This window comes from Sinohyriopsis cumingii, chromosome 6 (assembly GCF_028554795.1).
Source record: "Sinohyriopsis cumingii isolate HCF-2022 chromosome 6, ASM2855479v2, whole genome shotgun sequence".
NCBI lineage: Eukaryota > Metazoa > Mollusca > Bivalvia > Unionida > Unionidae > Sinohyriopsis > Sinohyriopsis cumingii.
The window spans coordinates 108,324,684-108,340,209 of NC_142966.1; the positions used below are offsets into that span (position 1 = coordinate 108,324,684).

The window sequence follows — 15,526 nt, forward strand, 5'->3', positions numbered from 1 at the left end:
GCAAATTCACATGCCACTTTCACTGACATAAAACAGGAAATACTGCAAATTCACATGCCACTTTCAATGAGACGTAACAAGAAATAGTGTGGATTCACATGCCACATTCAGTGAGTTAAAATATGAAATACTGTGAATTCACATGCCACTTTCAATGAGATGGAACAAGAAATACTGTGGATTCATGTGCCACTTTCAGTGAGTTAAAACATGAAATACTTCAAATTCACATGCCACTTTCAATCAGTTAGAACATGACATAATTTGAATTTACATGTCACTTTCAATGAGTTAGAACATGATATACTCTGAATTCACTTGCATGCACAGGATACTAATTTTTGTGGATTCTGTGGTTGCTGCACATGATAAACTTAAAGATCCAGTGAACAGATAATATTATCCGCTTCCCTCATCAAAAAATTTAATTAGAAATGACAATGTCATAGTTATGAAAAACAACAAAAACATGTGCGAATGAACTTAAATTCACAGTAAACCTGATGATAAAAATTCTGTGTTAATTTAAAAACCAAATACATGCTGTCTACACCTGTATATGGCCATAAATACAAAACGATTTGTGTCAGTGTGATTTGTGCAAAATGTAATATTTTACTTACAAAATGACTGTTCTTTATTAATGAAGGCATTGAGTGAAAATTAACGGTTATTGAAAATTATGGTAAATAAATGTAAATCAGAAATCAATGATAAATTTCACAGCATTGATGTATCAGAAGTAAATTGTATTTGTAGGACACATCTGAGGGATCAATGTACTGTCACACATGCTAAGTAGACTGATATGGATTTTAAACACAAATTATGACAAACATGTGGCTATCCTTTCACATTTGATTGGTTAATAATGTAATAAATACACAACACTGTATTCGTAGTCAGCAAAAAGAAAGAGTTTGAAAAGGAATTGTGATATGTCAAGGCCATTAGGCTGAGATGGGTTCACAAGCCATATCAAATGAGTTCTTTTCCCCAAATCAGTACACAACATGAATGTAGTTTCGCATTTATTATATACCCTCTTTTTAAATTTTGTAAATATTTTTAGCTTTACTGTATGAACGAAATTCCAAACAAACCAGTATTTTAAAAATTTCATTAACTGCATCAAGAAATATCTACATGCAGATAAAAAAAATTATGAGTGTGTGATAATGTAATATGGACTGAATGGCTGTATCAAACGCCAGATCAAGCAAGCACAGTTAAATGGTTAATATGTAATAAAAAAATCCTTAAATTGCTCAGAAAATAATATTAAATTCAGCCTCTTGCTAAAAGCACATGGCAGCTTATGCACTTAAGTTTATTGTATTGTGGGGAAAATCCCCATATATTTAGATGGAAATAATACCCTTGCTGCCTCAAAACATACTATTTCCTACAAAAGAGAAACCCTGTTGAAGGAAGCCAATTTAATACGTGGTTAGTTATCAACTTTGTAAATGTCAGATTAATTAGTTATGTGACAATCAACTACAGCTAGGACAATCTGAAATTAAGTGTCCAACAAGTCAGCAGTAAACTTTTAAATGAGGTCTTCAAAAACTGAGATTATCTTGAGAGGAATTAACAAGACAGCAACAAGTAATATATTGTGTACACACTCCAACAACAATGAAGCCACATACATGAATAGATGCAGGCTCTAGATTCACTAAAAAAAACCTGTATGTTGAGCAAAAATTTCAGGCTTTTATTAATTCAGAGAACAAAATATAAAATACTGATGAATGAACAAATGCATTACACAGATAACTGAATGAATGTGTGAATGAATGAATTAATCACTTATAAATAAATTTTAAGTTTGACTTAATTATCAGCTATTCAACTGTCTTAGCCCCTATATCAAGCCCAAATCCATGACCTAAGAACACATTTGCCATTGTAATTGTTGAGTTTAATTATAGTGGCATGTGCACAATTGTGCATGTGCCACTTTTTTCTGACTGCACCACAGCCTGCTAGTTGTTCCTGGGGAAGGGAATGGTGCCATCTCCCCCAGGCTTTTATGGGTTCAAGGAACCCTGATAATTTAGCTTCAGTCTGTGGGTCCATAAAGGTCCCTTACAGATGAATGGTTGGCTGTCATGAGTGGGAATAGAACCATGCTGATAACTGTGTCCGGCTGCGACAATGGATGGAAATCTAGGACGTACAATTTTGTGATTTCATAAGTTTATAGGTATTGCTTCTTTAAGTAGTGATGTTTGCCATTAAACAATAATGGAGAATACATTTCAATGAATGCACACAACTAATCATCACCATGACATAAGTAATCTGTGAATAATCTGCCCACACACCACAGTGGTCTTTATCCCCAGGAGGTTTTTATAAACAAATACACTATTATATTGATAGAATATATATATATATATATATATATATATATATATATATATATATATATATATATATATAAACTGACAACAAACAGTGCAAAATTAGTTTCTAACTAGCCTGAGCACTTCTGACTCTAAATGAGTCTTTTCAAAGGCAAACACAAAAGAGCAAAAAGACAAACAAAAAGCAGAAAAATTATTGAGGTTACAAAATTTTATATGATTATTTCTACAGGAATAAAAGTCTGACAATAGTCACGAAAATTCAAACTAGAAACTAGTTTTGCACTGTCCATTGTCAGTTTATTGCATTTATATTAATCAATCCCTAACACATGTGATCCCTTGCTGGATTTTTGTTGTTGTTGTAGTAGGGTTTAACGCCATTTTTCAGCACACGATAGGCTATACATGGCGGCCAGTATAATTGGTGGAGGAAGAACCCGGGAAAACCCCGGAAAGAACCACCGACCCACGAGAAGCTACTGGCAAGCTTTCTCACATACCCACATTGGCTGAATCCGAGACTCGAACCCACGCAGACAGAGGTGAGAGATCCCTTGCTGGATCCATTGCACTTAAAAGGACTGTTATTTGACATATTTGTTTTCTTTATATATATATATATATATATATATATATATATATATATATATATATATATATATATATATATATATATATATATATATATATATAGGTAGGTATGTGGATAGGTATATAGCTCAGAGGATACACAGTTACATGGATACAAAGATAGTTCAAATAATTAGGTCAGAGTTCATTGGTGGATGAAAAGTAGTGACATCTCGCTGTATTAGACATTTGCCTTCTGTACACAAGCAAATTATGTATGTAACTTTGAAGGGTACAAATATAAATGGGTAGATATCTATACTAGAATAAACTTGAACACACAGCACATCTTTATACAATCCCTATTCTACCTCCAGCACAGACATACACTTCATTTAAAATGCAAAACAACCTACTCATACCAAATATTCCAATGTATAATGCATGCTTCAATGTGACCTGCACATTCCCAGATATTACACTGTAAGTTGCACTGGCAAATTAGGGTCTAAATATGTTTGTTTTACATGTAACTCAAATCAAACAAGATAGACTCTGCTGGCACAATGTATATCTGTGTCAATGCTTTTTAAAGCATGATACATGGTTATGCAGAACATTTATCATACATCACAGAGGCATCAAAAATGTATAGAGATCACTCACCTGCTTTGTGACACCCTTAAAGACAGAAATGATTATATAATAACAATCACAATGGCTATGGGAATATATAGCAGGTCCTTTCAAGAAGCAGCCTTGATTATGAAGAAAATTTCATTTCTTGTTTTTTTTTTCCATGGACTATTACCTAATATGTAAAAACTGTCTATACTAACATGAGTACCACATGTACTCTTATAAGATTGTTCAATTGCAAACTGACCTGCCATTATACAATGAGCTGACACATCTGGGTCTATGCAGTGTTTAAGGAGTAATCAGTAGAACAAACAATATAGACATAGATCTGCCATTGCATTATGAGGTTGTAGATCAGGGTCTATGACGGTTGCTATCTGACTTGACTTATTGATGGTAGTCATCCAAAGTGTGACAGCAACTTTCAGCCAAACTGTCAATATTATCTGTTAAAAAATGTTCAGCCAATTTCTTGCAAAATGCACATTTTTGGTATTAAAGATCAAGGAGTTACTTCTTGTTTAGGCGCTATTTTATCCCATCTAAATATTTTAACACAATAACACCTATCTGTACATCTTCATGCTCTTAGAATGCATTGTCCTAACAATATCTGATTTTTAAAGATTAGATAGCACAATACTCCACTACTTAACACAAATCACTGCCACTAAAAGGATGCAATAAAAGACTGCCAGATAATCAGTTCCATGGCAGGAATCATTCTAGAAATTGTTCCCATTTGTGGTATTATATTAAAGTAATTATTGAAAATTATAAGTTGGATATTGGGTAAATGAAATTAGACTGTGAAGTAAAATTTCACCTGAGATCTTTATTCTTGTATAATGCTGCCTTGGTCAATCATCACATCCCAGATTTACTAACCATCTCAAACTTTCTAATCAGATTGAGATCTTTCAATATCTGTTGTTAATGCATGGTTTGGAATTATTCATTTTTTACTAAATTTTAAGAATGTATGAATAAAATGCAGTCATAATATCTTGCATTTTTCTGTTATTAATCTTGTGTATCTCTGAGGACAACCTGAGGATTTCCTGGAAATTAAGGAATTCCTCAACTCATTTTGTTAAGAATAAAAACATGCCATGGTGTACCACTCTAAAAGGAAGTCTTATTTCTCATCCTGTGTATTATATCTACCTCTAACAAAAAAAAAACATTATTGTCAGAAATATTATGAATGTGAAAAATGCTGAACAACATAGGATGAAATATTCTGAGAAATTTTATAAAACATCGGATAAGACAAAGAATGGCAGGAAAATCACAAGCCATTCTGTTTATTCTACGTATCAAGTCAAGACAGCATAATGTGCATGGGAAATCAGGGATCATTCTGTTCATTCCACAAAACAAATCAATAAATCATAATTTGCTGACAAATCAGGGCTCACTCTATTTATTCTTTTTATCATGTCAACAGAGCATAATTTGTTGGCACATCTAGGACCATTCTGTACATTCAATGTGTCATTCAGTTACTATACTTACTATGTCAACACAGCATAATCTGCTGTAAAAACAATGGCCATTCTGTTTATTCTTTTACCATGTCAGTGTAGAACAATGTACAGCCAAATCAGGGTCTCCTCTGTTAATTCTTTATCAAATCAACAGAGCACAATGTACAGGCAAATCTGGGTCCATTCTAGTCATTCTTTTATCAATTCAATACAGCATAATGTCCAATCAATCTGGTTCCATTCTTGTCATTCTCTTACCAATTCAATATAGCACAATGTGCAGGTAAATCTGGGTCCATTCTATTAATTTTCTTTTCAAATCAACAGAACATAATGTGCACGTAAATCAGGGTCCATTCTGGTCATTCTCTTACCAATTCAATATAGCAAAATGTGCAGGTAAATCTGGGTCCATTCTAGTCATTCTCTTATCAATTCAATATAGCAAAATGTGCAGGTAAATCTGGGTCCATTCTAGTCATTCTCTTATCAATTCAATAGAGCACAATGTGCAGGCAAATCTGGGTCCATTCTAGTCATTCTCTTTTACCAATTCAATATAGCACAATGTGCAGGCATATCTGGGACCATTCTATTAATTTTCTTATCAAATCAATATAACATAATGTGCAGGTAAATCAGGGGCCATACTTCTAATTTTTTTAGGAGTCAAAAGAGCATAATAGGACAGACAGCTGATCTCAGTCCAATGGTGTTATGATGCCTATGTCTTACACCAGAGGTGGGCAAACTTTCCAGTGCAAGTGCCGCATACACAAATTTACATCTTGTCACAGGCCGCATAGTTCATTAAGTAAAATAATTAATATTTGAAATGGCAAAAACAAAAGGTTTTTCTAAATAACATCTAATTAATTTTCAGTTGTTAATATGTTGTTAATATTTGAAAACTTAAACTTAAACATCAAAAGAAGCACATTTATTTGATAAATAGAGTAACATAAACAGAGTCAGTGCGAATGATGACTTGTTCCTAGGCCGCATGAAAACCCTTGACGGACCGCATGAAAGCCCTTGGTGGGCCGCTTTGGCCTGCAGGCCATAGTTTGCCCACCCCTGTCTTACATTCTGCAGTTGAAACAAAATACAGTATAAAGACGCCTATGTCTTGCACTGTCAGCAAGCCAATAGTTATGATGTAAGACATTTTGCACTCTACAGGTTAGACAATAGTTGTTGTACAAGGATGTCTAAATCTCACACTGTGTCAGCTAGACAAAAGTTATAATATACGAATGTTTGCACTGCCCAGGCAAAGCAAAGAATTATGGTATAAAAATGCCATTTTTCTTGCACAGTGCTGGCTAGACAACATTATTGTATAAGGATACCTATGTCTTAACAGTGCAACCTAGAACGAGTTACGGTATAAGGATGCCTCTGCCTTCCAATGAGCCAGCTAGACAATAGTCATAATGATGAATATGTCTTGCACTGTGCTGACTAGACAAAAGTTATGGTATAAGTGTCAGCTAGATACAGTCATAATAAAATTATGCCTTGGTCTTACACAGCGCCAAACAGACAAAAGTTATGGTTTAAGGATATCTCAGCCTTCTCTTGTTCCAGCTAGACAATAGCAATGGTATAAAGATGTCTATATCTTACACAGAGCCAGCTAGACAAAAGTTATGGTACAAGGTGTCTTGCATTGTGCAGGTTAGATAAAAGTTGTGATAAAACGATGCCCTTGTCTTGCATTGTACCAGCTAGAAAAAAGCTATGGTATAGGATGTCTTTAATTATGGTGCAAGGATGCCTATGTCTAGCTCCATGCCAGCTAGATAGACGTTATGGTATAAATTGTCCTACATGATGCAATTTAGACAAAAAACTGGAATAAGGATGCCTATGTCTTGCACTGTGTTGGCTAGACAATGGATATGGTATAAGTTGCATTGCACTAAGCAGGCTAGACAAGAATTATGAATAAACCTATGATGACTATCTCTTGCACTGTGCTGGCTAGACAAGAACTATGTATAAATCTAGGATGACTATCTCTTGCACTGTGCTGGCTAGACAAGAACTATGTACAAACCTAGGGTGACTATCTCTTGCACTGTGCTGGCTAGACAAGAACTATGTATAAACCTATGATGACTATCTCTTGCACTGTGCTGGCTAGACAAGAACTATGTATAAATCTAGGATGACTATCTCTTGCACTGTGCTGGCTAGACAAGAACTATGTACAAACCTAGGGTGACTATCTCTTGCACTGTGCTGGCTAGACAAGAACTATGTATAAACCTATGATGACTATCTCTTGCACTGTGCTGGCTAGACAAGAACTATGTATAAACCTAGGATGACTATCTCCTGCACTGTGCTGGCTAGACAAGAACTATGAATAAACCTAAGATGACTATGTCTTGCACTGTACCAGCTAGACAAAACTTTAAGTCTTACCCTGTCAAGTGCCCACATTTCCCAAAGCACTCCTCTGACAGTGGTGGAAAAATTGGGAATTTCGACCATCAAGTCATTCACCTGAAAGAACAAAGAAAGTGAAAATACCACTTTTAAATTCATTTCAAATTTTTGTCATAAATATGAAATTTATTTTGTTTCTTTACTACCACTGATGGATTTTGTTTTGTGTCAACTGCTGTAGAAGACAACTAAATACTGACATCACTTGTCTTGCATTAACCATAATGACCTAATAGCCAGTAATGTAATGTTTTTGAAAGTGACATAGTTTACATCACAGTTGCATTTGATTTGTCATTTTTCAGATCCAACATGTTTTTAAGTTTAAAGATCTCTCTCTTCCAACATTTTTCAGTCTTACAGCATCCATGAGTCACATCAATAAAGCCTGTTTCTGGCACAATAATATTTTAAGTATAAACTGGTCTGCTACATAAATATTTAACAAAATATAATGAACTGGTGAGACAAGGTTTTAAATTGAATAAGCCTGTATATTTTCTTAGAAATATGTCATATATAGATGTAATAAATAGAAAAGAAGAAATTAGATTGTGTTCTTATGCTATTTTTAAACAACAGTCTTCTTTTATAGAACATTCTCAAAATTTAAATGATATGTAGGGCTAAAGAGATGATAAACAAATGACAAACACAACTTTTTTTTGCTCTTTTATTATTTCATTTTTAATGTACCAAAAAAGCGTAATCCATACACAGGCATAAATAAGATGTAATGGGGTGGGGGTGGAAGTGTAATAATTACACCAAAAGTATAACGGTTAGCATGTGCAACCCATGACCCTACATTGCCCAAAAAACCTTACACACATAAATTTTTAAAATTTTAACATCATGGAAAATAATAACATTATAACATCATTCAATCATTTAACCTTTCAAGAACTGCCACTATCTTATATTAATCTACCTAATCTATCAAATATATATTATGTGGGCACAGGGCCATTTAAAAGTGGTGTTAGCATGTATAATGTTTTTTACTCATCTGAGATGCCAAGAATAGAAAGCTACTGGCAAATTTTCTCACTTACCATTGGTCTAGCTGGGATTCAAACTCACATGAACAGAGGTGAGATATTCTAGCAATCTGTAAAGGTAAGTGATTCAGGCCATCTGGCCAGCTAGGGACCCCATAAAATAATACACAGTTACAGGTTTTTGTTGAATTCAGTACTAAATAATTATGGGTTTTTGTTTAGCTTGGCATATTATTTTATTCAGCTGTGAAATATGATGTTCGCTAACATCTAAGAGAAACCAATATCTGTGTTTCACAGCTCAATAAAACAATGAGTAAAACAGAAGCTCATAATTGTTTTATTACTTTCATACCACGATGTCACATAACTGTTTTATTACTTTCATACCATGATGTCACATAATTGTTTTATTACTTTCATACCATGATGTCACATAATTGTTTTATTACTTTCATACCATGATGTCACATAATTTTTTATTACTTTCATACCATGATGTCACATAATTGTTTTATTACTTTCATACCATGATGTTACATAATTGTTTTATTACTTTCATACCATGATGTTACATGAGTGCAATATGTTGTTTTACCGAGCTGAAATCACTCTGAGGAAACAAAAATACTATATCACAATGGAACACGTGTGACCTATTCAGCTCAACATAATTCAGAATAAATTTTATGAGAGTAATAATAAAGACAAAACAACATCATCTAAACCACCTTTTTTCATCCCAAACAAATTACAATGCATGGTAGCCTGTCTATGGTTTACCTCAGTATTGCATTCTGACACATCAATGCATTCTGAGTTCCACAGGCATGCTGATTTTTTGTTCTTTTAAGTTATGTTTAGACACTACTGTCAAATAAAACAGAATATATGCATGAGGGACCAAACTTACTGGATTGTAGACAAATCCATCACTCTTGTCATCAATGAAGACCAGTCTTGTTCCACTTGGATCAGGGAACAGCTTCTTGATCCCAACAACATGTCGGAACTCATTCACATATGACCAGTCCTCCACAAAGAAGTAATTGATGCAGCCATTCTAAAAATGAAGGCAAACATGCAAGCAATTTCTAAATCTATTAAAACCTATACATGTATCATACTAGATTTCCTCAAATGAAATGTGTACCCAACAATGTGCAGTGCAGACCCTAACCAAATAATATACCAACAGACTTGACTCTGCTGTTTTAACTCATCTTAGGAACTAAATGTAGACCATAAATTGGGTTTGCTGCAGTAAAACAGATCTGAGACATAAAAAAGACACTATAAACAATGAATAGTCACTGATAGGTGAAATTTAGATTTTTAATCTATTTTCATAGGAACTCCTAGATCAGTCAGACTACCCCAGCATATAATTTTTTCATACTGCCTTCAATGGGTATGGTGTATGTTTTACTAGGAAAGACCTCACATAAAGTACTAGCAGATTTGAATCAGTTCGTTTGCTTTAGGTTAATTATAGAACCAACAGTGTAGACCCTGATCACACAATGTACTAGCAGATTTGAATCAGTTTGTTTGCTTTAGGTCATCTATAGAACCAACAGTGTAGACCCCGATCAAACAATGTACTAGCAGATTTGAATCAATTTGTTTGCTTTAGGTCATCTATAGAACCAACAGTGTAGACCCTGATCACACAATGTACCAGCAGATTTGAATCAGTTCATTTGCTTTAGGTCAGCTATAGAACCAACAGTGTAGACCCCGATCAAACAATGTACTAGCAAATTTGAATCAGTTCGTTTGCTTTAGGTCAGCTATAGAACCAACAGTGTAGACCCCGATCACACAATGTACTAGCAGATTTGAATCAGTTTGTTTGCTTTAGGTCATCTGTAGAACCAACAGTGTAGACCCTGATCACATAATGTACCAGTTTGTTTGCTTTAGGTCATCTATAGAACCAATAGTGTAGACCCCGATCACACAATGTACTAGCAAATTTGAATCAGTTCGTTTGCTTTAGGTCATCTATAGAACCAATAGTGTAGACCCTGATCACACAATGTACTAGCAAATTTGAATCAGTTCGTTTGCTTTAGGTCAGCTATAGAACCAACAGTGTAGACCTTGATCACACAATGTACTAGCAGATTTGAATCTGTTTGTTTACTTTAGGTCATCTATAGAACCAACAGTGTAGACCCCGATCACACAATGTACTAGCAGATTTGAATCAGTTTGTTTCCTTTAGGTCATCTGTAGAACCAACAGTGTAGACCCTGATCACACAATGTACTAGCAGATCTGAATTAATTTGTTTGCTTTAGGTCATCAGTAGAACCAAAACAGAAGATTCCCAAAGAACACAAAACGTACCGGCAGAACTGAATCTATATTCCTTTCTTCAGATCATCCACAAACCAACAATGTAGCCCCTGATCACAAAAAGTGCCTGCAGATCTGAATCTATGTTCCTTGCTTCACATCATTAGAAGAACCATTAGCACAGACCCAGATCACACAATTTACCAGATTCAGTGAATCTTTGCTGTAAGCTTCAGATCATCTGTAGAACGAAACTGTAGACCCAGATTCTCTAATGTACATCAGCAGATTTAAATCTATGTTGGTAGCTTGAAATCATAAATAGAACTGACAGTGAAGACTTTGATTACATAATGTAACAGCCGATCTAAGTTTTTGCTGTTTGTGTTAAATCAATCATAGAGTAAGTAGAGTTAAACCGAATCACATAATATACAAGTAGATCTTAGTCTGTGCTATTTGTTTTAAATCATTTGTATAACCCAATCACAAAATGTATCAGCAGATCTAATTTTATGCTGTTTGCTTCAGCTTATCTGTAGAACCAACAATGTGGCTCCTGACCAACACATGTATCGTGTGCCATTAGATTCATTTATTGAAGTCCAATCTAATCATTACCACAAAATTATTAGACTAAGACTTAAAATCTAAGAAATTGGGTCTATATTTTGAAGAAGAAAAAAACAAAGTCATTGCCAAGCTCTCTCTATCTTTGTCTTCATTTTTCTTGCATTACTAATATTCTTTTAGGCAAAAAGATAATGATTATATTTTATGTCTAAAATCCCCAAACACTGAATCATTTGGAACAAATTATCATTTCAGAAACAACATAGAGAATTTAATAAATTTCAGTTTCATGTCCTCCATCATACACTAACCTTCTGACTCTAGTCCAAGGATAATGAAACAACATACAGATATGTACCCTTCCTTCAAACTTACATATATCAATTAATCTAGACTTGTCAACTATTAAGAAATGTCCCTATTAATGAAACTTAAGTAAACTGACTTTTGATTCCTAAACCACCTCATCCCCAAAGCTAAAAATGACAGGTGGGTGGGGGTACTAAATAATTCTCTTCAGATTCATCATCACAATTTAAGCAAGTAATTCTCTAAGTCTGATGCATTTCCTTGCAACTGATTTGGAGACTGTTTGATGGACTAATTATTGTTATGAAGACCTCAAAGACAAGAAGTTGGATAAATGGATTCATAAACAGATAAACATAGGAGAAGACAGACAGATGCATATGAAGGGAAATGGTGATTCCCAATGTTTTTATTGGAAAGAGAGAGAAAACAGCATAGATGCAAGAGGGGGTTCCTTAATGTTTCACTATTCAGGCCAATAAAATATACTTACACTGGTTCCAAATATGAGAAACTCTGGTGTCATATCATGACAGGTAATGCGTGTCACATTCACATCTTTGTCAGGGAATAGAATACTCTCTCTTTCATCTGTGGTTCCAGCTGTTTCTCCTTCAATCTATGACAAAGATATCAAATCATCATATATAAAACTATAAATATATCCTCTAACTTTGGCAAGATAACAGCGAACATGGGTTCCATGAATACAATGGGGGCAAATGCTCTCTACAAGAAAAGTATAAATCTTTAAAGAAAAATGCTTCTGAAGAGTGTGTGGTACATCACAAGCCTACATGCTGTCCTAATTTAGATACATTATATAAAGTGCAGATATCCAGAGATAGTACCAAGAATTTTATTAAGTGGGGGAGGTACCCTACCTTCTTCAAAGCCTCAGAAAATGGGAAATAATCGTCTATATAATCCCCTTGTATCTGAATAATTTTATTTTTCTGATTCCATATGCCATGTCAAAGTCAATGTTAGAAAGTTTGTTCAACCATTTTTGTTAGTAAATGGATTATCTTTCTTATATTCTTGACACTAAAACACATAACATCCTATCCTTTTTTTCCCTAACCAGTTTTACGTACTCAACCACTTGTCTTAGAATTTCAGTTCCATTTTCTCAGCCTGTTCCCATTCCACATGCCCTGTGGACAAGTTGCCAGCTATTTCTGTATCACTGGTTTGAGAGATATCTTCAGTTCACATTGAAATATGAGAGCTTTCCACTTGTTATATAGTACTGACTGTAGCAGACAATCTTACCATGAAAATTCCAGTTTTCTTCTGTTTTGACATTCATGAACACTAACTGTAATGCCATAAAAATTTATATAATGACTGATCAAATGGATCAGTTTGTTATATCTCTCTAGGAGACAATTAAATCAAAACCGCTGAATAGTTTTCATTAAAAAAAAAACATCAGATCTCAATCATACAAATTCTTGTATTCAATCACTAAATCTACCTTAATATAGCTTGAATGAGTTCATCTGTAAAATGGATGACTATGACTTCATTTGACTAACCTTAATTTTGAATCTGTCTTTTAAAAGAAAATAATAAACAAATATTGTGTACAACAAACTGCAGGAACTTGTAAATAATTTACAAGACTTTTCCCTGGTTGTGAGAAGCTGAATGACCAGTGATACCTGCAGTGAGAATTCCGTGATCTTGCAGCCATGGCAGCATCTCTGGATTTCTGTTACTCTTTCAGGTGCAAAATTTCATGAACAATGAATCCTCTCGATAAAAGACTCATGGGACTATGAAATTATGTTCTTTGTGGTAAGGTGTTCTTCATTTAGAGGTTAAATATGTGAAATTCTAAAGAGTGGTTCACAGATGTTTTACATTATTAGCAGGTGGCCTACATATGGAATGATCTGCTGCTATAAGTTACACTGTACTTATAAATCACTCAAAATATAGTGTTTTCTAATTCTAGTCATAAGGAAAAAGTGTAAATTTTCAACTTAATGGTATAATCAAAATAAGACTCAGAATCATTCAGCCATTTAGTTATTTGACTATGACTACAACAGTCACAAAGACCTGTTTGCTTCAGAACAAAAACTGGAAGGAACTAATATCATTTTTACAAGTATTCTATGTAACAGAAAGTTATTGGAACTCATGTTAATGCTGGTGTAATTAGCACATATATAAACTAATATTAACAAGTAGATATACTGTTACTATCACAATGACCGTAAGTATAAAGAAACAACTGAAACATTTATACATCACATTTTGTTTACTATTCATTGACTGGTTTGTAAATTACTGTTCACTGATTGGTTGTAAATTAAATTTTCTCAAATTCCAAATGCCAAGACAATCATGAAAGGATTCATTCTAAAAGTTATTTTGATATACAAGCTTTCCAAAATTTTAAGCTCTTCTGGAAATACTGGCCCAAAACATCAACAGTTCAAAATTGAGCAAGAAAATCACACAGACAAGATATAATTATCTGCCACCCTCTGTCATAAGGTGCATGAGACTGTAGTGCTTGTCCTAAAAACTGCACCATTTCATGCACAGAAAGCATGTGGTTACATTATTAGACTGGTATTTCCTGTTAATGGTTTTTCCAAAGGCTGTATACTAGTTGTGTTTGATGCACAAAAAAATGATGAAAATTAAGAAGATTTTTTTTAAAACTTTAAATTAAAGTTTAACTGGAAAATACAAATGACTAAGTTTGTACTTATAACTCAACTTAGAGAAGTCCAGCATTTTTTTAATTTGTTTACAGTACTTATAACTTTTGTACATGTATCCTGTTCTTTTCACACACATTTTTAATTTTATCGTCAGTCGAGGTGCAGCAAAGAGACAATACTGCTGAGTTGTCGACATGACACTAACCATGTGAAGCTGAACTTTGTCCTCAAAATGTACAGCAGCATAGTCCGCATTGAGCTTGATGGAGTGGACAGTACCAAGATATTCCCTGTCCTTCATCTTTTCTAGACCTGAAATAGTCAACATAAATCATCACAGCAATAGAATACTACACTCGGGACTATTTATTCAGAGGTTCTCTGAAATGTGCAATCCAATTTAATTTGTTTTCAAAAGAAATATACCAGACTTATCAGCATGTGTCAATGTTGAAAACCAAATAACACATGTACGAAGATATAATACAGCTGTAAATGTAAATATAAATCATGTGTATGTTGCCAGGCAAATTCTATGCTCTTGGCAATTACACTAGTGAAAATCCCAAATCTTTGAAAGATAATCCAAAACAATTAAAGCATAAATTAACTCTGAAGACCCTAATATTATGAACTGCACAAAAAGATACTATTATTTAACAATTATAAATTTAACTGGATAAATAATCAAATACCATTCACTGAAGAAATAATGATTGTTCTGAGCATAGAGTGAAGGTCTGGAGTGTGCTCTAAGCAAAACAAAGAAGATTTTAAAAAATGCATAAATGAAACAAATTTCAAATATAATGCTTTCAAGTTGCTTTCAGACCCACTGCAGCAGGCTTGTGCAATGTGCATCCTGCATGAGACCTGGATTTATCCAGTTGCTTTACATCACACGGCGTGGCTTTTTAAATAACTATCCAGCCTGCACATGCCTGCTCTGATTCAACAAATTACACCTGAAAATTAAGCATATTTATACTCAAATATATCAAAAGAAATTCTTTCAAAATACTGTATCAGATTCAAAGCTAATGAAATCCAAATGTGATGCAATTTGTCCCCATTCAATTTTTCACTATCTTTCTCTCTCTCTATGTATATAGTATATA

The 15,526-nt window shown here is 34.0% G+C and overlaps 1 protein-coding gene across 2 annotated transcripts in view; it reads right to left on the reverse strand.

Moving 5' to 3' along the window:
* The window catches only part of LOC149797682 (WD repeat-containing protein 19-like), a 68,265-nt gene extending 53,550 nt beyond the window's left edge, over nt 1–14,715 (reverse strand). The window contains exons 1-5 of one of the 2 annotated variants that reach the window (XM_089962596.1): nt 14,614–14,715; nt 12,218–12,343; nt 9,452–9,601; nt 7,514–7,594; nt 3,615–3,629 (exon numbers count right to left, since the gene is read on the reverse strand). In XM_089962596.1, coding sequence (XP_089818722.1) covers nt 3,615–3,629; nt 7,514–7,594; nt 9,452–9,601; nt 12,218–12,343; nt 14,614–14,709 — 468 coding nt within the window. In that variant the 5' untranslated portion in view covers nt 14,710–14,715. The remainder of the gene's footprint in view (nt 1–3,614; nt 3,630–7,513; nt 7,595–9,451; nt 9,602–12,217; nt 12,344–14,613) is intronic. The other variant, XM_089962597.1, reaches the window with a different exon arrangement.
* Nucleotides 14,716–15,526: the final 811 nt, after the last annotated feature.